At 37.0% G+C, this 26,626-nt stretch overlaps 1 protein-coding gene across 1 annotated transcript; it reads left to right on the top strand.

Moving 5' to 3' along the window:
• Positions 1-1,523: 1,523 nt before the first annotated feature.
• Positions 1,524-25,389, top strand: CLCC1 (chloride channel CLIC like 1). The gene is made up of 12 exons (XM_026700442.2): positions 1,524-1,754; positions 4,257-4,391; positions 5,092-5,205; positions 6,532-6,642; positions 7,690-7,911; positions 8,732-8,872; positions 12,873-12,966; positions 19,728-19,825; positions 19,916-20,062; positions 21,969-22,310; positions 23,178-23,444; positions 25,120-25,389. Exons 2-12 carry the CDS (start codon positions 4,260-4,262, stop codon positions 25,147-25,149), a joined length of 1,698 nt encoding a protein of 565 aa, XP_026556227.1. The 5' UTR covers positions 1,524-1,754; positions 4,257-4,259; the 3' UTR covers positions 25,150-25,389.
• Positions 25,390-26,626: the final 1,237 nt, after the last annotated feature.

Here is a 26,626-nt window from a genome sequence, read left to right as displayed (position 1 = left end):
ACCTCTGTGATCATATTAAGAGCAACTGTGTTCTCTTCACTGATGTAAAGCTTTTCAACACTACAGACAATACTACCACCCTCCAAAAAGACCTTGACTATGTATCAGAATGGTCAAACAAATGGCAACTTCAAATCTCAACAAATAAATACATATTGGCAAAAAAAAAATCAGAAAATAAAATACAAGCCAAATAGTCAAGACCTTGTTGAGGATCCAAACTCTGTCAAGGACCTTGGAGTACTCATCTCTAATAATCTAAGTGCTAGAGCCCACTGTAACTACATAGCTAAAAAGGCATTAAGAGTTGTTAATTTATCCTACATAGCTTCTTCTCTGGTAATATCACACTATAATACAAAACATTTGCTAGAACTATACTTGAATACAGCTCATCAGTCTGGAACCCATATCATGTATCTGATATTAACACAATTGAAAAAGTCCAGAAATATTTCACAGGAAGAGTTCTCCGCTCCTCTACTCATTGCAGAATAACTTATGCCACCAGACTTGAAACTCTAGACCTAGAAAATCTAGAACTATGCCGCCTCCGGTCCGATCTAAATATAGTATATAAAATCATACATTGCAATGTCCTACCTGCAAATGAATACTTCAGCTTCAATCATAACAATACAAGAGCACACAATAGATATAAACTCAAGGTTAACCGCACCAAAATTGACAGCAGAAAATCTGACTTCAGCAACAGAGTGGTCAATGTCTAGAATACTCTGACTGTGGTTTCTTCCCCAAAACTTTAACCTTAGACTGTCTACAATTGACCTCACCCCCTTCCTAAGAGGCCTGTAGGAGGCGTGCATAAGCGCACCAATCGTGCCTGCCATCCCTGTCCTATTGTTTTTTATTTTTCTTATAAGTACCTCTCATGTATTCAAAACTATGTTTATTCTTGTACCTGTATCTTGTAAGCAATTGACAAATCAAATAAATACTACATAAATAGTAAAATGCAAATTTAGATATCAAATGCAAAATATCAGTAACCCTATCTTTTAAAAAACTCATTTTACAGCTAATATCAAAATGCCTGGTGAATAGAAAAGACCTTTTATCTGATACCAAAATGTCCAGAAAACACCCCCCCCCCAAAAAAAAAACTCCAAGGAAGATGTGATTTATTTGGCGCACCTTATCAAAACTTATTTTTATAGTTGCATACCAAACAAACACAATTCACTTTGAGTAGATACTTTAAAATAGACCCTAATTCCAGGTATGTACAGCATATATATATAGGACAGAACCTTTTAGCAAGCTTGGTTCTCAAAATGATTTCATCAATAAAGATTAAGGACTCCGTCGAACCCGGAATACGCTGTAATCCTAAAAGCCTCTTAAATTAAGAGACCCGTTCTAGCAAAAGCATAGGACTGTAAAAAAAAAGGGGGAATCCATTTTTCTCCCCTGATATTTAGCTTTCCCCAATGCCATCTTCCTAATAGCAGCGAAGTAGCAAAAGCGAGGTCGCAAAGCAGCCATCCTGTGATGATGTGGATAAGCAGTTCCTGTCTTATCTCGTTCAGTCACAACTTAGGACCCAGAGCAGAAGCATCCAGATAACTCCTGAAACTTTGCTCAGCAACTCCTCCTATCTCGGCAACCGGACATATTAGATTTCCCGAAGTGCAACGCTCGGCGTCTACATCATCATCGTCTGCCTTTCAGAGAACCCAGCAGGACGGGCGACGACGCTCCCGGGCGTCAACGCAGGGCAGAGGCGATTTTGGGTAAACGGGCGAGGAGAAACAGAAAAGGCGGCGAGGGAGCTGGGCGGGCTCAGGCCAGAGGCGGGGACGGGGGTGGGTGGTGGTCAGACGAGGGAGAAGCGGGGCGCTTTGCGCTCCCGGGGGTACGCCTCCCCGAGTGAGGTTGCCACTCCCTACCGCTTCCCCTCTTGAAGGAAAACATGTCCGGCTGGGCGCTGTCAGCACGTTTTCCCGCCCAGTAAAGGGGGCTTCGGCTTTTAAAACGGGCCTGCGCGTGTGGCGTGCAGCCAACTTTTCGGGGACTCGTAGGATTTTGTGTGGGGAAACGGACGGAGGTTTCTCTTTATTTGCAGCCAGGCATGCTGCATGCGTTTCCTGCGGTTCCTGCAACCTTGCCCCACAATTTCCTTTCCCCAATGCCATCATAAAAAGGAAAAGGACCGATGGTACATTTATTTGACGCATATTCATAATACAGGTAGCCCTCGACTTACAACAGTTCATTTAGTGACCCTTCAAAATTATACAATGGCACAGAAAAAAAAAAGTGACTTACCACCCTTAGGACCATTGCAGCATCCCCATGGTAATGAGATCAAAATTTGGCCACTTAGTAACTGCCTCATTTATGACGGTTGCAGTGTCCTTGGGGTCATGTGATCACTTTTTGCAACCTTCCAAGCAAAGGCAATGGGGAAGCCAGATTCACTTAACAACCTAGCTTAATAACTGCAGTGTTTCGCTTAACAACTGGCAAGAAAGGTTGTAAAATGGAGCAAAATGCACTTAAAACGTTTCGCTTAGCAACATAAATGTTTTGCTCAATTATGGTAAGTCAAGGACTACCTGTACTAGTTATTGACTCCACCAATTGAAAAGGATACAAAAGGGCATTGTTTATTTGTACTTAAGTCTCCTGAATGGTTGGTAAATATGTTCATCTATTCATCGAGTGACACCCAATGTAGAAGACCCAATAAAAGGTCTTCTACCTTTTATTTCGAAGTTCAAGGTAGTGCAGGGAGAGCCCCTTTCTCTTGTATCCTGTGACAACAACTTTGTGAGTAAGTGTGGCTGAGCAAGTGTGACTGGCAAGGTCACCCAGGGACATTCCGTGACTGACTTGAAACTGGCTATTTTATACAGGAAGTCCTCATTTAGAGCCTGACTCATTTAGCAACCGTTCAAGTTACACCAGTGATGAAAAAGAAACTTTACAACCTTTGCAGGTTTGTAAAGAGAAGGAAGACTTAAGTAAAACCATAAGCACAAGCATGGTTTCACTTAGTGACTGCTTAGCCTAATGACTGAGTTGCCAATTGTGATCATTAAATGAAAGTAACTATAGGCACATGAGGTTGCATTACGACTTCCTTTTTATTATTATCATTTATTAAACTTTTATGCCGCCCATGTCAGGGAGGTGACACTCCATTACTAATTTTTCCTCTTCATCCATCCTAACTTGAGGCTCTTCAAAGGAATAGAACTTCTATTACTTATTTTATTATTAAATTAAATTAAATATATTATTTAATTATTATCCCACCATTATTATTTTTATAAACAAGGCAGTGAAGGCAGTGAATATTCCTCTCTCCTCCTATTGTCCTTTAAAGATCTGGAAATCTGACAAGATTTCCAAGATTTTGTTCTTCCCAAGAATGTTTATTTGTGCAAATTCCCCCTTTTAAAGCAACAAAATATTTATATCAAATAACCATCCTCCGATTGTCCTCACAATAAAAGCACCGTGAGGTGAGATAGGCTAAAAGAGGATGACTGGCCTAAAGTCACTATTGAATAGCCAGGCTCATCTATACAACTTAACCAAGAAGAAAACACGTCAATGTTATTACTTCATCACCCAGAAAAAAATTAAGAGCTGGAACTTTGGTTCTAAAGTCCCCTACAATGTCTATTCTGAGAAGTTTATTTTGTAAGATTAATTACAGATAACGAAAGTGAAACAATAAACACAAATCTTACTTTTGTAAATGTATCCAGTCTACCAGACTGAAATTATTCTACTGATAGAATGTATTATTTATTTCCCGGGGTGGGGGCAAACTTTTTTCTGCTCTTTTCACTTGTAGTTGGCTTGTCTTTTCCTATGCACAATTGAAATAAAGAATGTATTCTACATTAAGCTCTTTCTAGATTTCTTTCATTCTAGATACTAAATCGTAGTGAAAATGAAAGCTGTTTAATTATTTCTCTTTCAATAGAGAAATCAAATATGGGATTGTGTGATGTTCACACAACAGCATTGTGGAAATGAATAAGGGTGGATTCTTCCCTGTTCAGCCTCGCATATTTGCCAAAAGGATGAAACCAATATTGTTTATGTTAATAAGTACACAAATAATATTCCTCTTTTGGGCAGAGGTTGGGTCATGCATTGCTATGAGATAGCTTGTAGCCAGACAATTCAATAATTTGGATAATATTGAGCACTAGATGGTTGAATTTGTCCTGAAACTCGTGCATTTTTAAAAAATCATCCAATGTGCTCCCTGACAGAGAATGCTACTTTATTTGCTCCTGTATCCAGTCCTTCTGATAGGGAGGAGTGAAGCTCAGAATGATGAATGGATTGATCCAACAGACATGTTGAATTATGATGCAGCATCAGGAACAATGAGAAAGCCTGACGAGGTAAACAGAGATATTGGAGTTGCTTTGGATAATAACACAAATATAATAAATATTCTTTCTTTATGATGCAAATTCAAAATCATCTCTTTAGTGTTGAGGTTAGGAGCTGTTTACCTTAGATATCAGGAATGCCTCCTTTCTTGGAGGCACAAAGTCATCAAATTCACAAACTTGAAGTTGAGCTTTAAAGCTTTGAAAACAATTTTAAGAATTCTAAGAATCCACAAAAGAGAGGTTGTGAAGAAACTAGAATTGAATTAATATTCAGGTCTTCCATTTCTGTTTTTTAAAAAATTAACTCCAATACCATAAATCATGTGTACATTAACCACTCACTCAAAAAAATCTATGTGGATAGAAACATTTTTGTATGTATTATCATTGTGAGCAGCCTTTCTGCATCTTAGTCACGCCCCATTCAAACGTATAGTTTTGACTACTATCAGGAGAAAAAACATTTCAAAGTTCCTGACTATGAAGAATTTTTTGATGAACATCTGTGAGCTGTGGACAATTGTCACCATAATCAGGCAGGAGAGACCTCAATATGATCATAATTGACGTTGTCCAATTTGCTGAAACTAGTATATACTTTTGTCGATCTCTACCTTTGATATATATCTAACTATATATTTTTTGTAGAAATTAGCAGAATGAAGCAGTTTCACTGTTCAATATTAACAAATGATTAAAATTTCAGCATGTGAATAAGGATGATTTTGAAAATAATAGATTACCATCAACAAAAGTGGCCGAAGAAAATCTAATTGAAATTTCCAGATGCCAAACAAAACTAGATGCTGTAACTCATAAGGTTAGTTTACATGCATGCCAGTTGACTATGCATATTTTAATAAAATATTGCTTACTTGTAAATTGAATAAATTCTGACCTTGTTAAAATATCTATTTTATATTGTTAGTAGATAATCTCCCATATTTTTAAAAATAACTGCTGTTAATATTCATTTAAAAATAACTGCTGTTAATGTTCATTTTCAGCTATAAACAGCTGAAATTTTTTAGTATACATTTTGTTAGACATTTTAAAATAACACATCAAAGAAAAAAACAAAGAAAAGGGATGGAAGACAAATACAAAAGAATAAACAAGAGATTTACAAATATAGAAGTTATAATTTTAAAGCATATCATTATTTAATTGTGAATAACTAAAGCTTAAAAATTGCTATTAAATCTAAAAAAAGATAAATATAAAGAACTGTGGTCAGCAAAATATAAACCACACAATTATGAATGAAAATGAATCCTATCTATCCATATTTTTTTACTAGTCATGTTAATGTATTTTTTGTCTTGTTTTCCTTGTTTATTTTATTCTTTTATTTTATTTTTGCTTTGTTGAAACTTCCTTTTTATTTTTGGGGTTTTTTTTATAGTTGTGAGCTGCCTAGAGTAGCCCCATGGAGAGATAGGTGGCAAATAAATGTAATATTAATAACAACAACAATAATAATAATATTCAACAGATCTGGAGGTTTTCTAGACTAGACAACAATTTCACCAGGATGTATAAGGACTCCTGCCTTGAGCAGGGAGGTTGACTAGATGACCTTATAGGTCCCTTCCAGCCTTGTGAATCTATTTTCTATATTACTAAAAATCGGCTCTGATTTTGAAATCCTATAAAATTGAAATATAGATTTTATGCATAAAGAAACCCACATTTTGGATGTGACACAAATCCATGTATTGTAATCTAGAAATGATTTTCAATTTGAATATATTCTGTGTTAGATTTACTTTTAAGATATGAAATTAGTCTGATATTAAGCATACTCCCATAACTTGGTTAGTTGTTCTTCCATAGACAGAATCAAATATCCTTTCTAAGGAAAGACATATACTATCCTTGCAGCAATTCCCACATATACAGCTAATTCAGTATACTTTGAAGGAATGTATGCTTTGTACGTTATACTATATGATTTACTAAAATATAATCAAAATATCTCGGGTTGAAATTTCAATTTTGAGATTTGTTTCATTCTGGTTTGAATTATTTTCCAAAACTTTTGAATTTACAGTATTACTATCAGATGTGAAAGAATAATCAGATCTGCTTGTTATATTTCCATCAATTTATACCAGAGATAATTTTGGAGGACTTTTTTTTCCAGCTTGATGAATATGAAAAAATATATAAAGTAAAATTACATGAAAGCTCCAGCATTCATGTTTTTAAAAGATACTTGAACAAGATTTTAAATGAAGTTGGAAGACTTGGACTAGTGAGTACCTAAGAATCAGTTAAGAATTTTGAGCACTTTTATTGATATGTGTATTCTCTCATTGCTAAGTACATGAGCTTGAGTGACTAACTGTCCACCTAAAAATAACTGGTCTATCTAACAAATTAAATGGCATACATCAGTCAAGAAGCAAGCGACAAAAGTACAGAGGAGTTGCTTGAAGAGGCCTTAGTTTGCCTGATTTACATGTTTAGCAATTTGAGATAGAATTGATCTTTCCTTAATATAATATTTGGGGCCTTCATAACTATGTATGAAAATCCCAGATTTCTTCCTCTTGTCATGTTAGCTCAGGGATTCTGGGAGTTGAAGTCCACAAGTCTTAAACTTGCCAAGTTTGAAGACTCTTGACTTAGGATGATGCTGAGGCCATTAAGTAGATGCAGAAAAGCTTTTTGGGTGATGGACACTTTTGGAATCCTCTGGTCACATTATGAGTAAACTCGCAAAGTACTTGCCAAGCAAAGGTACAAATATTTACAGATTGATGCTGCAGTGAGTTTACTGAGTCATGAAAATACTTGAAGGTGAACTCAAGTTTGTAACCTCACTGAAGATAATTATCTGAGTGACTGAGCTGAATTTACTCCTGATTTATTATCTAAGTTGCCCACAATGCCTGGGTGGAATCCAAAAGTAAATGTAAATGATTCAGAGGCTGGCACTTTGGTTGGCTTTATGGTAGTTTCTCATTTAATACTTTGCTTTAACAATATAAGAATACTTTAAAAGTTTTAATTGCTTTCAGGGCACACTTGACTGGTTCCTGCTACAACAACATCCAAACTATACTGTGATTGCGGATAGTAGTGTAGCATCTTTAATGTTCAGGGTATTTTGTAGCCAAACACACATTTTCTTTAATCCTCATTCTGGAGGGTAGTTTTTGATGACTATGCTTGACCCTTTGAAAGGCCACCCAGTTAGAATTTAGCATATGACTGACCAGCTGTGATCTCTTTGCATGTATTTATTCTGAAAAAGAGTTTTGGCTGATTTGGTTATTTTGTGTGTGTTTTATTTTAGCCCAATGATAATACCAGGGAAGTGCATTATGATGCAGAGATCATCCTCAACAGACAATCAGTTAATGAAATTAACAAGTTCCTTAAGGAAGAAGGCTGGAAATCTGCATCTCTAGATGAAGCTGTTAATAGTATCTTGATTGGTTGTAGACCTCATGATTATGAAGCATGGAAATGGAAGTTTGAAGACACATTTGGGGTTGATCTATATAATGTCTTCATGGTAAAGGAAGCTTTCTGAAATACAATGTCTTATGAATGGTAAATCTCATAGCATGAGTAACAAAATGGTTACTGTTCTTACCCCTACTGCTAAATTAGTTTTAACAATAGGAGTGTGGTGGCTCACATAGTTAGACCCTGGGCTGATGTTTGAGACCTGGTTGCTGCAGCAGGATGGGGTGAGCTCCCATCATTCGCTCCAGCTCCTGCTGACCCAGCAGTTCAGAAGTGGCAAACACAAGTAGATAGATACATTTCGGTGAGTACTTTAACAGGGACATGAAAGGAGCCCTCAAACAGATATCCCTTGGGCAATAGTGATGTCATACTTTCAATTAGCAATCTTTTTAGTGCTCCTGATATGACTATATAGTAGTTTTAATCATGAACAAGCTACAAGAGAAATGCACATCATGCTAAACAGAAATCAACAAACTACACACTAATATGAGAACAACTTAATTTTTTGTGATTTTTCTCAATAGTGATGAAGCGCCTCAATTTTTTGATTCATTTATTCAAAAATGACCAAAAGAAGAAGAATATGAGCTAGATAATTTTCTTGTCATAGTTTTCCACTGGAAGTTCAATAGAATTTGTGATTATTACACTGTCTATTTGAGAGTGCAAAAACTAAGTGAGACGAAGCATCTCCCAGTTCACAATGCATTATCACAAGTTATAAAAGATGGTAATAAATCATACTTATTAAATTCAGTTTATTCAGCATATTTTTAATCACAAGGTAGAATTGTGTCTATTGAAATTAATAGATTCTCACCAACTATATTCCTGTATTATTTGTTATTTTTCTCCAAAAGGTTCTTTTATGTTTAGCAAGCATCTCAGTCATTATTGCAACAGAATTATGGACACGTGTTAGTTGGTTGACTCAGATGAAACGTCTTATGATCATCAGTTTTCTCATCAGTTTTGGATGGAACTGGATGTACCTCTATAAGGTAAACAATTTTACAGAATTTATAGAGCCACGGTGACGCAGTAGTTAGAATGCAGTACTGCAGGCTACTTCTGCTGACTGCAGGATGCCTGCAATTTGGCAGTTCGAATCTCATTAGGCTCAAGGTTGACTCAGTCTTCCATCCTTCCGAGATTGGTAAAACGAGAACCCAGTTTGTTGGGGACAGTAGGCTGACTCTATAAACTGCTTAGAGAGGGCTGTAAAGCACTGTGAAGCGGTATATAAGTGCTATTGTTGTTATTGACGAAGTGTGATTGGACACACAAGGAATTTGTCTCTAATGCATAAGCTCTCAGTGTAAATTTATTTAAAAAAAGTACGGAGGAATACATATATATGTATATGTATGTATGTATGTATGTATGTGTGTGTGTGTATATATATATATATATTGTAGATTTTCACGGGTACAGGTATGTAGGTCTAGGTGTGTTCGGGTCTTTTCCCATGTAAGTTTAAGAGTATCTTGGCGACGTTTCGGCAAGGTCCCACTCACCATCCTCAGGCTGGTGCTTTCGGCTTCGTGCCAGTGCAAGCAGTGTGTGATCGGAGCTGCTGTCTCTCTATAAATACTGGTGGTGGGTGCTGGTGTTCTGGGCTGGTTGGCTGCACTGCTGCCTCTTGATTGGTTGATGGAGTTGATGTTGGTATAATGGGTTGTGTGATGGCCTTGTGAGTTTTGTTGTGGAGATATCCTGGATCTTGTGCTGTAATCTCCTGGGTCGTTTCTTTTGTAGTGATCTTTTTTCCATTAGCCTCTCATGTTTTAATGGCTTGGGTAATGGACTGTGTGATGGGCTTGCAAGTTCTTTTGTTGTGGTATCCTGGGTCCTGTGTTGTAATCTCCTGGGTCGTTTGTGTTTTGATCTCTTTTCCATTAGCCTCCTGTGTTGTAACGGCTTGGGTAATGGGTTGTGTGATGACCTTGTGAGATTTATTGCTGTAGTATCCTTGGTCTTGTGCTGTGATATCCTGGGTCATTTGCTGTGTTGCAACTTCTTGAGTTCTTGTGGTGTAATTTCCTGAGATTTCTGATGTGATATCCTGAGCGGGTGGCCGTGATGTAGCATTCTGGGTTTCAGTCTGGCTTCGAGTTTGGGGGCTGGGTCTGTGTTCTTGACGTGTGTCAGCTTGTTTGGTTTCGGGGTTGGGATGTGTGACAGCTGGCGAAGCAGCCATGGTCTGGTTAAACGCCTAGCTGACAAAGACCACCTGAGAACAGAACTACACACCCTCACTAACGTATTAATTTCCAACGGATTCCAAAGAAACACAATCACCAACCTAATCCGAAAAGAGATACCCCAAAAAAACCAAGACACAGAACAAGACAATGGTATCACACTCCTCCCCTACATCAAAGACACCACAGACAAAATCAGCAAAATTCTCCACAAACACAATATCAGGACAGCCTTTGGCACTGACCAAAAAATAGCCAACATCCTAAGAAACCCCAAAGACGAGATCCAACTAGAAAACCAAGGAGTTTATGAAATATCATGCATCAATTGCCCAGCCACATACATTGGACATACCAACAGGAGAATAATTGCACACATCGCAGAACACAAAAACGCAGTCAGAAGAGAAGAAAATACTTCCTCCCTCTTCCAGTACCTTAAAGCCACAGGACATGAAATTAATTTCGAAGGAACCGAATTAATATCCAACACTGAGCACTCCAGCAAGAGAATAATCAGGGAAGCCATCGGGATAGACGGGACGACCCCTCCCACCTACCAGACATCTGAAAGTTAGCCCTCACCAACAAACGAGTCCCAGCCACAAAAACCAACACCAGACCCGAAACAACACGGGACACCACCGTCAATCCTCATCATACCCAGGCCCAGGCCCATCCTATAAACGAAGGACAACCACCATCCAGAAACCAAACCATGGCTGCTTCGCCAGCTGTCACACACTGAAACGTCACCAAGATACTCTTAATCTTACATGGAAAAAGACCCGAACACACCTAGACCTACATCCCTGTACCCATGAAAATCTACGAAAACATATATATATATATATATATGTATATGTATATATATGTATGTATGTATGGTATTCAGCTTTGTTCGGGTATTTCAATACCCGCGAAAACTTAAGGATATATATATATATACACACACATATATATATATATATTTTCATTCATTCTTAAGTTTTCGTGGGTACTTACATGTATGGCATTCGGCTTTGTTCGGGTATTTTCCCACATCATTATAGTTGTGCTTTTAAAGTTGCAGCAACGTTTCAGCAGAATCTCATCTGCCATCATCAGGCTTCCGTATAGTGTTCGTCTGTGAGTCAGACTTTCACAGCCATTTCTGTTTATATATGTTTGGCCTCAAAAGAAAACTTGCACATTATGTTACCCGCTGTTTAATTGTATAGTCTCAGCAACATAGGTAGGTATCAGTTAGTGCTAATAATGAATAATGCATCCCACGTAATGGTTGCATTATTCAAACTTCCACTATTCACACTGATATTTCAATGGAAACAGAGCAATTGTCCAGCTTGATTGAAACATGCAATGAACTTTTAAAATATAAATGTTAATGTATATTAATGGAAAAAAGAATAAAAGATTAATAGAGTATACTTGCAACTTAAATTTATTTTTAACTAAGTCACATAATAGTTTATTCTTTTCTAATGGAAATTAAATTTCTTATATAAATCTCATAAATATGTAAGATAAATAAATCAAAAGGGGGAGGAATCCATAGCAAAAATGTACCTGTTATCTGATGTATTCTGCGGTAGTTCTTCCAAATGAACGTCATGTTCTTTGAGTTTTTCTTAAAGACTTTTCTTTTCTCCATTTTGCACACAAGGCAAGGGGTTTACATGATTAGCACATACAATTACTATCCTTGCATTAACTGAATTTTGGCTCACTTTAAATACGACCTGATACCAAATTATAATTTTCACTAAATCAAAAAATCACAGTGTTTGAACTCACATTAATCACAACCTATTTTTATTCTGAAATGATATATGTGTTTCAAACTGAGGAACTTGTTTTGCCACACACAGTTGGTTTTTTATTCCATAAGAGTGACAGGCAGTAGAGCAGGGCTGCTTCAAGATTTGACTGAACTGTGCTTACTTGTTATAATGTAGAATTTATATGTGTTTGGTTACCATGAAACATATTTCCCTACCCCAAAAATGGTAACTAAAGGCATAAATGGTTTAATAAAATGCCGCTCTTCCAAAATACATTAGTTTAGCAACACAGATATGATAATTTTGCTCTGCAAAGTAAGCTCGCTAGGTGACATTTGCCCAGTCAGTGTCAACCCAACCAATCTCATAGATTCTGGTATGAGGATTGGAGGAGGGAGTATTATCTACTCCATCCTGAATTCCTGAAAGAAAGACATGGGTTATAAGCCTAATCAAAAGATAAATGAAATAAATTCTTAGTAACTAGTAACCTAGCAAAATGGGATACTGATGTTGAGCCCATCACTGTGACGGTGGGTTGAGCTGCTGCCATGAATAGTTTTTGCTGATGTGGGAAAGGATACAGAATATGTAAGATAGAATCTTTCTTTAATAATTTTTTTCTTACGTTTCATCATGTTTATCTTTTTTTCACACCATTTAGTCTTAAAAGGTTAGAGGCTTTGAGATCCTTCTCCTTTATTCTTTGCACATGCCATTTCTAAAGAGAGCTATTCTCTTCCTAGGAGGGAGTGAAGAAAGACCTAGTTTGCATGATCTTATTGGTAGGTGGAAAAGAACAGACCTACCAATTCCAACATTCACTCCAAGCATTGCAGACATAGAACACAACTTCCACGTTCTCTTATTAGCCTCAACAGTGATGAATCTACATTGGATCCATTTTCTTTTTAAGGCACATTTTAAATGAAAGACTAAAAAAAAATAGATTCACTGATTTTATTCAAGAATTGTTGAATTCTTTAGGAGTTTTTTTGTTTTTTGTTTTGTAGAAGGCCTTTGCTCAACACCAGTCGGAAGTGGCCAAAATGGGAAATGTTGATAAAATATGTGTGGAGAAGATTCGATGGACGGACACCTTTTGGGGTAAGTAGCTTGTCCTCTCTGTTCTGCCATTGTAACCTTTTCTTGCCCAACTTCTTTTTGAAAATACACGTGTTTTTATCACTGTGTTGCTTTTTATTTCACAAAATTTCAAAGCACGTATATGAAAAGAAAAAAATCAGAACAGTAAGGCCACAAATAAAAAATAAGACAACAAAATGAACCAAAAGCTGGAGGGCAGAGTTGGTATTGTGGTGGTACGACTCGCGATCTGGAGGCCGTTGATATTTCCACTGTTGGAAGGTCCAACTGGACCTAAACCGTTTGGTAGAGATGGCGACTGAGAAGGGCACATCCTGTCGATCCCAGGGACACCGCAAAGTCCCTGGTAGATCCAGGAGAAGCCCTTTTTTCCGGCTGCAGAGAGGCAGCCATTTAAGCTGCTGAAGCTGGGACAGCTCCGGAATGGAAGAAAGTTTATTTATTTTTTATTCATTTATTTGGTTTGTCAATTGCTTACAAGATAATAGGTATAAGTAAAAACATAGTTATGAATACATGGATACATATAAGAAAAATAAAAAAAATGAAAGAAACAATAGGACAGGGACAGTAGGCATGTTGGTGCACTTATGCAAGCCCCCTACAGACCTCTTAGGAAAGGGGTGAGGTCAATAGTAGACAGTCTAAGTGTGCTGTCCAGCCAGTCTTTGGGAATTGGATAGTTAGTTAGCAATTGTGAGCTGTCCCCTTAAGGGAATGATCATGGTAAATGTAGTTAAGGTATCCTGGGAAATGTAGTCCATGTCACGAGACCACCTCTCTTATCCTGATTGGTCACTAAATTGACCCTTGATGGGTTGGAGGAGGTTTCTTCACTCTTGCCTGACTTCACGGGCTCATGGTAGCTGCTCTACTTCTACCGCTAGGAGATGGCAGGAAAGGGATAAGGAGATAACTATCTTTTTACCTAGAAGATAGATATGCAAAGGATTAGTCGTTAAAGAAGAACTTCATCACAAATGTGAGTTATGAGGATACCTATGAACCAATAATAAAGACTTTGTATGAATGTTTTGTTCAGTTTATCTATCTGGATCTGTACAGAAGACAAAATCTACCACTGTACAGAATACAGAACACTAAGGTTAAAGTTTTCGGGGTTTGGGGAAGAAACCACAGAGTCAGGTAGAGTATTCCAGACATTGATTACTCTGTTGCTGAAGTCATATTTCCTGCAATCAAGTTTGGTGCGATTAACCTTGAGTTTGTAACTATTCTTTGCTCTTGTATTGCTGTGGTTGAAGCTGAAGTATTCATTGACAGGTAGGACATTGCAATGTATGATTTTATATACTATATTTAGATCAGACTGAAGGCGGCGTAGTTCTAGGTTTTCTAGATCTAGAATTTCAAGTCTGGTGGCATAGGCTATTCTAGAACAAGTAGAGAAGTGGAGAACTCTTCTTGTGAAATATTTCTGGACTTTCTCAACTGTGTTAATATCAGATACGTAATGTGGGTTCCAGACTGATGAGCTGTATTTGAGTATTGGTCTAGCAAATGTTTTGTATGCTCTAGTTAGTAGTGTGATATTACCAGAGAAAAAGCTACGTAGGATTCGGGTAACAACTCTTAATGCCTTTTTGGCTATGTAGTTACAGTGGGCTCTAGCACTTAGATCATTAGAGATGAGTATGCCAAGGTTCTTTACAGAGCTTGGATCATCAACAAGATCTTGACTATTCAGCCTGTATTTTATTTTCTGAATTTTTTTGCCAATATGTAAGACAGAGCATTTATTTGTTGAGATTTGAAGTTGCCATTTGTTTGACCATTCTGATACATAGTCAAGATCTTTTTGAAGGGTAGCAGTATTGTCTATGGTATTGAATAGCTTTACATCATCATTGAAAAGAACGCAGTTGCTCTTAATATGATCACAGAGGTCATTTATGTAGAGTATGAAGAGATTTGGTCCTAGAACACTGCCTTGGGGTACACCGCTATTGACAGATACAGAATTTGATAGGACGCTCCCAATTTTGACCATTGTTGTCTGTTTGACAGGAATGCTTCTATCCAGTTATGCAGTTGTCCAGAGATACCATAAGATTTTATTTTTAGTAGTAGTTTGTCGTGTACCACTGAATCAAAGGCTTTACTGAAGTCTATGTAGATTGTGTCTATTTCTTTGCCCTGATCGAGTTGTGTCATCCATATGTTTTTGCAGTGTAAGAGTTTCAGATTACAGGATAGTTTTTTTCTGAAACCAAATTGTTTATTAGAGAGTAGGTTGTTTGTCTCTTAAGTGGAGGATAATGGATTGGTTAATAATTGATTCCATGACTTTACAGGTGATGCAGCATAAAGAGATTGGTCTGTAATTTTCAACTAGGCTGGGGTCTCCCTTTTTGAAGATGGGGATAACCATGACTTGTGACCATAGTTTTGGCAAGGAGTTGGAAAGAAAGTGTGTCAGTTTGGTGAGATAAATTTCTATTTTCTAGTTTTTTTGAAGAGAACACCCTAAAAGACTGAAAGTGAAATTAAAAGTGAAGATAAAAGTGGTTAAGTGGTGAGATTAAATACAAGTTAAAGGTTTTTTTCCCCTTTTTATTGGAACTGGGATTTTTGGTAAAAGCTTCTCAACTCTATACTAGACTGTTTTTTTCTTTTAACTCTTACTTTTTAAATAACTCCTTTGAAACTCTCTTTAATTAAAATATTTTTATTCTTTTCTTTTTTAATTATTCTACTTTTTTTTCCTTTATTCCTGGCTTGAATATTTGATGGGAAGTGAAAGTGAAGGGAAATAAGTAACACTACCATCTAGAGGCTTGGATATATTGTTTTTCTTTGTTTCTTACTTGTTGATACATCTGGCATTATGTTCAAGGACTCTGAGCTTTTATTGAAAAGATAGTGGGACGAGAATGGAGATTGTTTACACAGGTGCTTTTAATTGGAGTCTGGAATTGAAATGGAAAGAAGGAAAGATTGAAGTGACCTTGAAAAGAGAACTGGAAATTTTGTTTTGAACTAGTAAAGAGCCTTGGACATTTAGTGACAGTGTTTTGTTTTTTGACAGAATAGTGTTCTATTTCTCCCTTCTTTTTTTCCAATTCCCCTCCAGTTGAATTTTTAATGTTTGGACTTTAGCCTTTTGATACAAGAATTAGAATACATTTTTTCTCCCCCTCACTTCTTTTTGTTTTATTTTTTTCTAACAAGGGGAATATATAGACTTCTGGCTCTTAAATTTATTCTTTTTAAATTTTTTCTACTTTTTAAAAACCTTTTTACAGTTTTTTTCTCTTTTTTTTCTTCTTTATATAATTGGAACCAATTGGATTAAGGTATACATGTGCCTGGAGATTTTTTCCTTTCCCTTTTTTCCTTAAAATTTTCATTGGTGTGGCAGTTGTTTGCTCCTGTATTTTCCCCCTTTGTTCTTTTCTTCTATCAAGCATTGCAAGATGAGTAGAAAGATACCAGCACCAGCTTCTTCAATACCAACTTCTTCCTCTTTACCATCTGGAGGACAATGATCAATACAGATGATGTTGTAACATGAGAAGGAGAAGGAAGTGACACTGCAGATGATTATGCAAGGAATCCAAAAGATACAAGTAAAAACAGATAATATTGAAAAGAGAACAGAGAGCATTGAAAAGAGAACGGAGAATATCGAGCAGAGAACTGAAAAAACAGGTGAGAAAGTTGCAAATATCCAACAGATGATGATACAATATGATGACAGAATTAAGAAAATTGAAGAACAGGATGTACAAAGAGACAAGAAAATTGGAGATATGGATATTTGATTGAGTGAAGTTGAATGAGACAAGAGCAGGATGGGATGGGAAGTTGACAGGTCAGAATATTTCATAAACTAGAGAAACTAAAATTTGATATAATCTGCTTAGAAGAAGTGCATATTAAAAAACAACATGAATATAAATTAGAAATACAATTCCAGCAGAAGAAATATATACAGATGATGATGGAAGGATTTTGATGGTGAAGTTAATAGACAATAATGTAAAGACACTTTTAATAGCAATTTATGCTCCAAAGGATAATCAAGAAGATTTTTATAGGAAATTACATATGAAAATAATTGAACTGGACTATGTTAATATTTGTATGATGGGAAATTTTAATGGAATAATTAATGACAAATTGGATTATAAAACACAGAAAACAAATTGGATTATAAAACACAGAAAACAACAAAGAAAACTATAAAGACATTGCCAAAATCTTTCTTTCGAATGATAGATGAGATAAACTTAAAAGACGCATGGAGAGAAAGAAATGCGGAAAATAAACAATATACTTTCTATTCAAATAGAAATGCATCATGGTCTAGAATAGATATGATATGGATGTCAACATAATTGCTTTCCAACACACACGATATTGAAATAGAAACAAGTACTTGGGCAGATCATAATCCAATAACAGGAATATGGAAAGGACAGAAAAGGAGGACTTTAAGTAACACGATATTGAAGGAAAAAGACTAAACAGAAAATTGAGAGAGAATTGACTTTCTTCTTTAAAGAAAATAAAAATGAGGATACATCACTACAGAATCTCTGTGACACAGTGAAGGCCTACACAAGAGGCTTGATAATGGAATATACAAGAAAAAGAAATATAAAACAGAAAAAAACATTCAAAACATTGGAAGACGACTACAAGAGGCTGGAAAAAGAGTTACAGAAATTCCCACCAAAAAAGACATTAACAGAAGCTCTAAAAAAAACAAAACATTGGAAAAGCACCAGGTCCAGATGGATTGCCAATGGTGAGATATTGAATGAAAAGGGTGAACTTAAATCTATGCAAGCACTAGAAGAACAAAGTATAAAAATGAATTGGTTTTCATCTGCACAAATACAATCTAGATTTGATAAAAGATTTTAAAACAGAAGGTTTTTATGATAAATTGACTGGTTTAGATAAAATTTTGAAAGGTACTCATGAAAAGGTAATCAAAAAACTTTATGGACATTTGCTAGAGTTTAAATTAGAGGAAGAACAAGTTAAAGAAACGATGATTGCTTGGGGGAAAAATTTGGATATGGGATTGATTTAGAGAAATGGCAAAAATTGTGGTCTCAAAATTATAAAATGACAATGTCAACTGCTTATAAAGAAAATTTGTATAAGATGTTTTATAGATGGCATTTACCCCTGACGAGAATTGCGAGAATGTTCAAGAACAAATCGGACAAATGTTGGAAATGTCATCAGATACCTGGCTCATATTACCATATGTGGTGGACGTGCTTGGATGCAAAAAGATACTGGACTATAATCCACACATGGTTGGAAAAAATGATAAAACAACACATAGGCTTTAAACCAGAGATATTTTTATTGGGAATTACACCAGAAATATACAATAAAGAATTAAAATATTTGATTTTAAATGTTTTAACATTGGCTAGAATTGTATTTGCTAAGAACTGGAAAAATGAAAAAATATAATATAATCTTATAAAAAAATTAGAATAACTCGTGTAAAATGATGAACAATTGGTTAGTCAGATGAATGATTAATAATTGATAAATATATAAGCATATGTTAGGTTGACAACGTGAGAATTTATATGATTTGTGAGTAATGCCTAAAAAAGAATAGCACAAAAGAGTGTAACCAACTGACACACTGTTATGTATATAACGGAAAGATGGTTTTATGTTTTTTATGTTTTGTATGTATATGTCTGTCATAAAAAATAAAAAATTCTCATTAAAAAACAATGAACCAAAAGCTATAATTGAAAGAATTTCCAATTTTTAAAAAGTGATTTGAAAGGAAAGCTTTGGATGATGAAATGTCTAATAGCTTTGGGGTGAAGTGGGGGAATAGTTTTGGACAGATAATCTTCTGAAATACTTTTCAACACCCTGACAGAAAATTTAGGTAACTGGTTGTACTGATTTGAAACAAATTTATAGACCTCTAAGTGGATCTGAATAATACTTGGATCTCTTCAAACTCTGACGCCTTTTATTTCCAGTTACGCCTCAGTTGCCAGAGAAAAGGAACCCTTCCTCCAAGGGTCTTTTTTTAATAGGGTGACTCTTCTATTAGCTTGAGAACAGTCAGCCCTGCTAGGTAGTACAGATAAGAAACACAAAGCATGTGTTTGTTGGAGGTATTGGCCAGGGTGGGATTCAAAAATTACAGCAACGGGTTCGCTACCCAGTTGCTGGGTGGACGTGGCCATGGTGGGCATGGCCTACCAGAAATTCTTGTTTCCAGTTTCTGTTGGGCCTCCAGAGCCTGGAGGAGGCTGTTTTTGCCTTCCCGAGTGTCTGGAAGTTTCCCCCGGGCCTCTGGGGTGGGCGAAAAGAGCCTCCCCCAGGCTCTGGAGGCCCGCCAGAAGGCAGAAGCAGGCCTCTTTCCAGACTTCTGGAAGACCTGTTTTCCCCTCCCAGAGCCTCTGTGCGGACCCTGCAGTTACCTGCATTGAAAATGGGCCACATGGAGACTCCAGGGAGGGGAGAGGTGGGCAGGGAGGGGCCAGCCAATTGGTTGAAATACCAGTTCGGCGAACCAGATGTAACTTTAACATCTGGCTCACCCGAACTGGTCCGAACCGGTAGAATCCCACCCCTGGGAGTTGAAATCCATCCATCTTAAAATTTGCATGGTTGAGAAACAGTGCTGTAAAGTATTGCTAATGTAATTGCAAATGTAATTTTATTTTAAAGCAGTTTAATTTTTATCTTTAAAATTTAGTTTTGGTTTGACTGAATGATTTCTTGCCTTTTGACTACAGAGCTTTTTAGAACTTCATTTACATACCAAGATGATCCTTGCCAAAAGTACTATGAAACCCTCCTGGTAAATCCGATTTTGTTCGTTCCTCCAACAAAGGTATTTTTTTTTAGTTCTAGATGTTTTCCTTTTGTTCTGTAATGAAGCTTGTCAAAACATTCCAATATTTGTTATTGTCTCCTGTTTTAGGCCCTGGCTGTTACATTTACCAATTTTATAACAGAACCACTGAAGCACATAGGACAAGGAATTGGTGAATTTATTAGAGCTCTCATGAAAGAAATTCCAGTACTTCTACAGATTCCAGTGCTGATCATAATGGCAGGAGCAACATTGGTAAGTATTTGCATAAAGGGGATTCATCTGGAATCTTGGGCTCTGAAGTCCCACAGTACAAGCTATAAGCTCCCAGAGACCATTCAAGTCGACTTGAATGCTAGGAAAAAAACATCTTATTAGCAAGATCAGTTCGGTAGTGGAACTAATTATTAAATTGTGTTTAGTCCCCTTTGTTTGACATGTTCAGTTGGATTTCCAGGCCCATTCCAATTCTATGATCAGCATCTATCTTGTGTGTATGACCTACAATGGCCCCAATGAATTCAATATGAGGAAAATGGATGTAATTTATAGTGGAATTGGATACCTGATGTTGTTAAACCACCCCCACCCCCACCTGAATTTCTCATAGTGCCACTTATTACTCAAGAGGTTAGAGTGACAAATCATGTACAGAGGGCAGTTTGAAAGCCATTGTTTTTTGAAGAAAATCCACAATCATGTTCTAGGTAAATTATCCTGGACTGGGTGCCTAGTGGCTCACGTGAACATTGGGTTGGAATTTAGCAAGTCTTTGTTTGAGACCCAAGTGCTGCTGCATGAGCTCCCATCATTTGCTCCAGCTCCTTGACGAGGACATGAACCCCAAGGGCTGTCCCCCAGATGATGGTGATGTTACTGGCTAATCGTTTCAACCTGTAAGGCGCCTTAAATGGTGCCTCTAGCATGAATGGGATGGGATCCTGGACCAAAAACTGACGTAGTAATTAAAATTAATGCAGTATACCATGATAAAAAATGATTTGGTTGTTGAATCTACAGGGATTTTTCTAATATTGGTTTACAATTTATAATCTACAAGGTTCAGATAAATATAAAAAAGATTAAGAACTCTTAATCTTTTAAACAAATAAATGCCATTTAAATATTCTGGATAGTAAAGATTGAAAGCAAATATTTGAGAAAATAATATTTAATAAGAAATGTTAAAATATATAGTGTCCCTGTTTGGATACATGTGGATCATGTCCAACAGAGCCCTTCTATCAGCAGAAATTTGGTTGCTGGATCAAATTCTCCTTCTGCACCTTCAGGTCATGTCACCAATTTCTCTGGGATTTATCCAGTTTCTTTGGAGGGCCCTCTAAAAAGACTTTTGTGGCATAGCTGGGGAAGTGTGATGACCCAGGGCATGGCACAAAGGCAACACAGTCCCATAAGTAAGAAAAGTCCCTTTAATACTTCCAACTTTGCCCCAATGTCCAGTTACCTTTGGCTGGAGAAGAAACTTCCCAAGAACAGTCTTTAAGTGGAGGAAATTCAGTCCGAAAACAAAATACATATAAACTATAAATAAAAATCCACACAAACCACGCTGCAGCAATTAACTGGACAGGGCAGGATAAGGAATTGCAGACTTCAAAGGCCAACAAAACACACAGAGTTGGGAAGATGCCAGGAACCCAGATAAGCCTCATCAATAAAAGATAACTCACAATTTGCTTCCAACAAATTGCTGTATGCAATCTCCCTTTTTAAATACTGTGTTCCCAGCTGCAGCTAATGAAGGGAATCAGGGCCCTTTTCTCCCCTGTAAGCCATGTAACTCATGTTTCTCCCTTCTCCCCCTTCCTCCATTCCCCCCTAGGATGAAGAGGGGGTGGGCCTGGATCTTCCTCTGAATTCCCTCTGCCTTGCTCTACCTCTCCCCTGCTCTGCCCAGTTGGACTTTGCCCTTCCCCAGTTTCTTCCACAGGCACTGGAGCCACACTCCCATTCCCTGTCAGCTGCTTGGCCTCCCCCTCAGAATCAGATTCTGACAGGGAGGGTGCTGTAATATAAAAGACAGGAAAGTCACTACTGGATAATAGAAATCATTGCACATAACAATGCAAAGAGTTTAGTAAAAGTGAAGATTGGAATTGCAACATTTCGTTTGGGAGCTTAAACAATTCTTTTCTAGATTTTCTGCTATGGGGCAGGAAGATCTGTCACTGCTCTAAGAAGTTTACCATACCAGGAAAAGCCACAGCCTCCTGCTCTTCCCCCAAGGGATAGAAATCAATCACCACCAATGCTGCAGCTAAACCAGAATGGGGGAGATGGTAAGGCAGGTTACTTGACTGGAAACACAGAATCCATCCCAGGAGGTCCTTACGATAGAGGAGATGCATCAAGAAGAGAAACCAGAGAGACAGACAGACAAACCAAATCCGATGGCAACCATAAAAACAACATAGAGGTTGTGCGAGCTGGCAGTACACTAGATGTACCAGCAGAAGAGCATTCCAAGTTGGCAACTAAGGTAATCCGAAGAATGTCAGTTTTAATTCTAATTAAATTGGGTGTGTTTGTGCATTATATTTATCCACTAACCCAGGAGTCCCCAACCTCCAGGCTGCAGCCAAGTATCAGGCCATGGCCTATTCATAACCGGGCTGCATGAGCAGTGGCCTGGTTAGCATGCACATGCACATGCACACCAGTATGTCACTTACACAGCCCGGTTCCCCTCTTCCCTCCCTTCCAGCCAGGCCGCCGGGCCACCAAGCTGCAAAGTTGGAGACCACTGCATTAACCTACTGAGCTTAGACCACTGCACATCTCCAGACATTAAAAGACAACATCCATAAAGCACAATATAGTTAAAAGGAATGATGCTGCAATGTATTTTAGTTGACTTCAGAAAAATATTATTGACTATATATTAGGAAGAATGTAACCCAGTATATGTATATTTTGATGACAGTCTCACTAACTTCAGTGGGATCTGCTCCCCGATGAATTGTCTAGGAATACATCCTTACTCGGTTACTTATGTTGTGGATAAATATATGTTTGGGAAGAACAAAAATTGAACGCAAGCAAAGTGAATAATTTCTAATAAATCAATTTGGAATTTGTTTGGAGGGGAAAATATGCTTGTCTAAAATTAACTCCCTTTGAAAAATTTTAAGTAAGACAGTTTCTATATGGTTTATTGAAATATATAAAAGATGTGAATAATTGAGATTGAAATGTGTACGTGTCTGCATGCGTCTTACTCACTAGAAATTTTGAACCTTATAATTCATTAGACTCTTCATAATCATCTCTTTCAAGTGGCTGCTATTAGTTTATGTAATGTTGGTTGTTACTAAAGTAACTCATTGATACTAGAAATCTCTTACAGACTGAACTGAATCCAAAAGAAGAGAATCAGACTAATGATGTAATGGAGAAAACCAACACAGATTCAGACCTGGATAAAACAAATATTGTTGAACCTAGCCAAGTGCCAAAGCATTCAGAAAGTAATGGAAATGGAACAAAACATAGCAGCAGTGAAGATGGGATTGTGAAGCAAAATGCTCCAGAATTTCAGGGGAAAGAGAACAGCTCATGTGGATTGGAAGAATACACATTGGAAGAGAGGGTTATAGAAACCTTGAACCCATCTGTAAGTTTAAAATGGATTCACTCTTGTGTATCTTAAAGCCAATTTGGCCTCCCATAACAAGGAAATGGTAATGAGTAAATGTACAATTGTTCCTGTGTGCCTAGAATCTATTCCTATAGTGATAGGAAGACATGCATGGAAAGGCCAATAAAATTTTTTTTCTAGAGTAAGAGGAGATTGTAAGTTGTTTAATTTTAAATCTTTCAAAAGAGTTAAAAGAAGTGAATAGTTTGAATCTTTCCCTTATTTACATAGCTGTTCTCCAGCTGTCTTTAATGATTCACTAGGAGAAGAAACAAGTGGATCTGTTGATAAGTGCCATTTTTTGAACAAATTGTATGTGCTATAGTAGTTTACTCATAAAAAATATATAAATTCAATTTATTAATTAACTAGTCTAGGTAGAAATGCCATAGCAGTATTTTAACAATATTCATGGACTGATTTCAGGCTCCAGTTGTGGAATTGGGTGGTGTAATTAATTTAATAATAATTTAATAATATTTAATATTATTTAATAATAATTTCTGAGTTTCACTCCTTCATAATGAAAGAGTGGCGAGGTGGCTTTTTTCCAGTTTATACACTTTGGTGAGTTTCTACTTGAGATAATTAGGAAATATTTTAACAAGTGTGGAAAGTGGTTTTGGTGATTTGGGTGCGTGTGTGTGTATATGTGTGCGTGAAGACAAATTGGCAGAAATTAGTTTTCTCCCCCTTTCAGCCACTGTCATCTTCCCACTGTAGCACAGTCTTACATGATTTAAGTATTTGCTTTGAAAAGACAGCAGTGTGCTTGGTGCTCTCTGCATTTGGTTTTTACCAAACTAGGTATAATCAGCGTACAGATATTACCTAGTCTGGTAATTAAACTTCTGCAAGAAAACAACCAAGCTTATTTAGCACTAAGGACCCTACAATTCAACCCTGAGCTACAAATATTGTCTTCTACCAGTACAGTAAACACTTTTCCCTCTTGTGAAATTAATGATCTGACAATAGCAATTCTTATGAAATTTATGGACGTTCTAGACAATATGCTGTTTTCATACCATATTATGAAACATGTGGGGAAGATTTCCAAGACTTCAGGTGTTGTTTATTAATATACAATGACTTTCTGAATTTCTGGAAGAGTAGCTTGTAACTTAAAAAGTTGAGCAGTTACTTAGCCCTTCAGTGAGATTCACTTCTAAGTAATTCTCTGTAAAGATTAGAGGCTGACATTTTTAAATTGACATTTTTAAATGAAAAAATATGTTGTGTAACACTCAACTGTATCTAACAAGGACTTCACATGTTTGGAATATTTAACTTTCTGTGTCATATTTTTCTGGTTCAGTTTCCACTCCATTGCTCTCCCACTTGCGGGGGTGGAATCATTTATCTACAAAGGACTTAAGATACATCTTAAGCAGGAAAGAGAAATTATTGAAGAAGAAAGATCAGATTGGTAGCCATACTAGCCCTCTTCTGTGATAACAGATTTAAAAATAGATGACTAAAGAAACTATTCAAAACTTTAGTATAACCTTTTCCCCTTCTTTGGACTGTTGAGGGCAACAAATTCATATTGTGGATTAATGAATGCTTGACTCCCCAGTGCAATAGAGGTTGTGGCTTGTGAAGATATTTGGCAGAAGGCCTTTAAATAATTGAAATCTTCTCCTTACAGGAACAGTATCAGAGGAACACTGCTTCCTGACAGACCTTTACCACATAGAAGTTTTTTTAAAAAATAATCATAAAGAAATCATCATTCTGAAATGAGAAAATTATTCACTTCATAACCCCAGTGCATCTTGATTAATCAGGATGTTTTTCTCCTGACAGCTCCAAGGCATTTTGAAAGGATTTTATAGAATTATGTATTAAACGTATAAAACATGCAAGAATGTTGTACATATGGCTTGACAACAAAATAAAAGATTTACTATATATGGAACTTTAGTGTAATTTGTACTGTGTTCATAAATAGCCCAAGGAAGAGTTCATTTTAGTTACAATCCAAGAGCAATCATAAAAATGAAATTGGACCATAAATAGCTTAATCAAACTTAAGTTAAGTTTTGGGAAATAGTTGGGATTACTAATAAGAGTGAAAAATATTGTGTTCTTGTGAATGTCCTAGTCCATAGAATAGAATTTAATGAATACAAATACTCGAAATCTGGAGTACTGCATGGCATTCTACAGAAGTTTTTTGGGGGGACTTTTTGGGGTGTGAGGAGCCTGGAGAGCCAAGCAGAGAAGAGGGGAATCCCAGACGACAGAAAGGCGAAGAGCAATCGCCAGCCGGCACGAAGGGAAACCCCTGAAACCCGTAGTGAAAGTGCCTCTCATATGGTGGACCCGAATCCACAGCTGAACCGCAAATGAGGAGGAAGTAAGTTTTGAAATTATTTCTGAGAAAAGGGTGCTCCAGAGAAGGGGGATATCCCCATAGAACAAGCGGTGATTCAACAGAGTACAAGCTGTGAATCAGCAGCTTTATAGACAGAAAGAGATTGCCACTAAGAGAGGGACTTAAACTTGAAGTGAAAACTCTATGAAAGCTGGAAAAGGAGTGACTGAGCAATTTTTAGGAGGAAAGACCCAGCGCGACATTAAGGAGAGAGGAGAAGAAGATAATTTGACAGAGGCTGGTTTGGAGATCGGAAAGAGACGGTGAAAGAGGAGGTGAGAGAATTAGAGAAGAAAGGACTGGATTTATTGAGCGAGACTTGGCAGGAGCATTAAGAGAACATAGTGGGAGAGAGAAGAGAGCCCAACTGTTCAGATCGACACAGGACAGCAAGATCGGAGAGGAAAAGGGGAAAGTGGAGAACCAGAGCGGAACGTGTGATTGTAATTCTAAACAGCCACTAATTTTGGAAAACAAAGGAGACTCAAGGAGAATTGATAGTCTCCATTTAAAACACCCAGCTGATTAGTCAGCCTGCATTTAAATTCCCACTCAGCTGATTGGACAACCTCTACTAAACCCCCACCCAAATCTCACCCATTCCAAACTCCAAAGTAGATGATTGGTGAGCTCATTCAAATCTTCTCCATTCAAATCTATCAAGTAGCAACGCTTCCTCTTGAAAACAAAAACAAAACAAAGCCAAAAAATGTGGCTTTAAGGAAAAACAAAGGAACTTTACATTACAAACCTCCAATGTTTCACTACCTCCACTATT

The sequence above is a fragment of the Pseudonaja textilis genome, chromosome 3 (genome assembly GCF_049901715.1).
Source record: "Pseudonaja textilis isolate UNSWEBS1 chromosome 3, rPseTex1.2, whole genome shotgun sequence".
Classification (NCBI taxonomy): Eukaryota; Metazoa; Chordata; class Lepidosauria; order Squamata; family Elapidae; genus Pseudonaja; species Pseudonaja textilis.
Note: the sequence above shows the minus strand (reverse complement) of the source record. Positions and strands in the feature narration are given on the sequence as shown.

Excerpts from the sequence above, each read along its gene's own strand:
- CLCC1 (XM_026700442.2), top strand. The coding sequence starts at position 4,260 with ATGCTACTTTATTTGCTCCTGTATCCAGTCCTTCTGATAGGGAGGAGT. Across the intron at positions 6,643-7,689 it reads AAGTTGGAAGACTTGGACTA|CCCAATGATAATACCAGGGA; the intron begins GTGAGTACCTAA and ends GTTTTATTTTAG. Across the intron at positions 20,063-21,968 it reads TAATGGCAGGAGCAACATTG|ATTTTCTGCTATGGGGCAGG; the intron begins GTAAGTATTTGC and ends ATTCTTTTCTAG.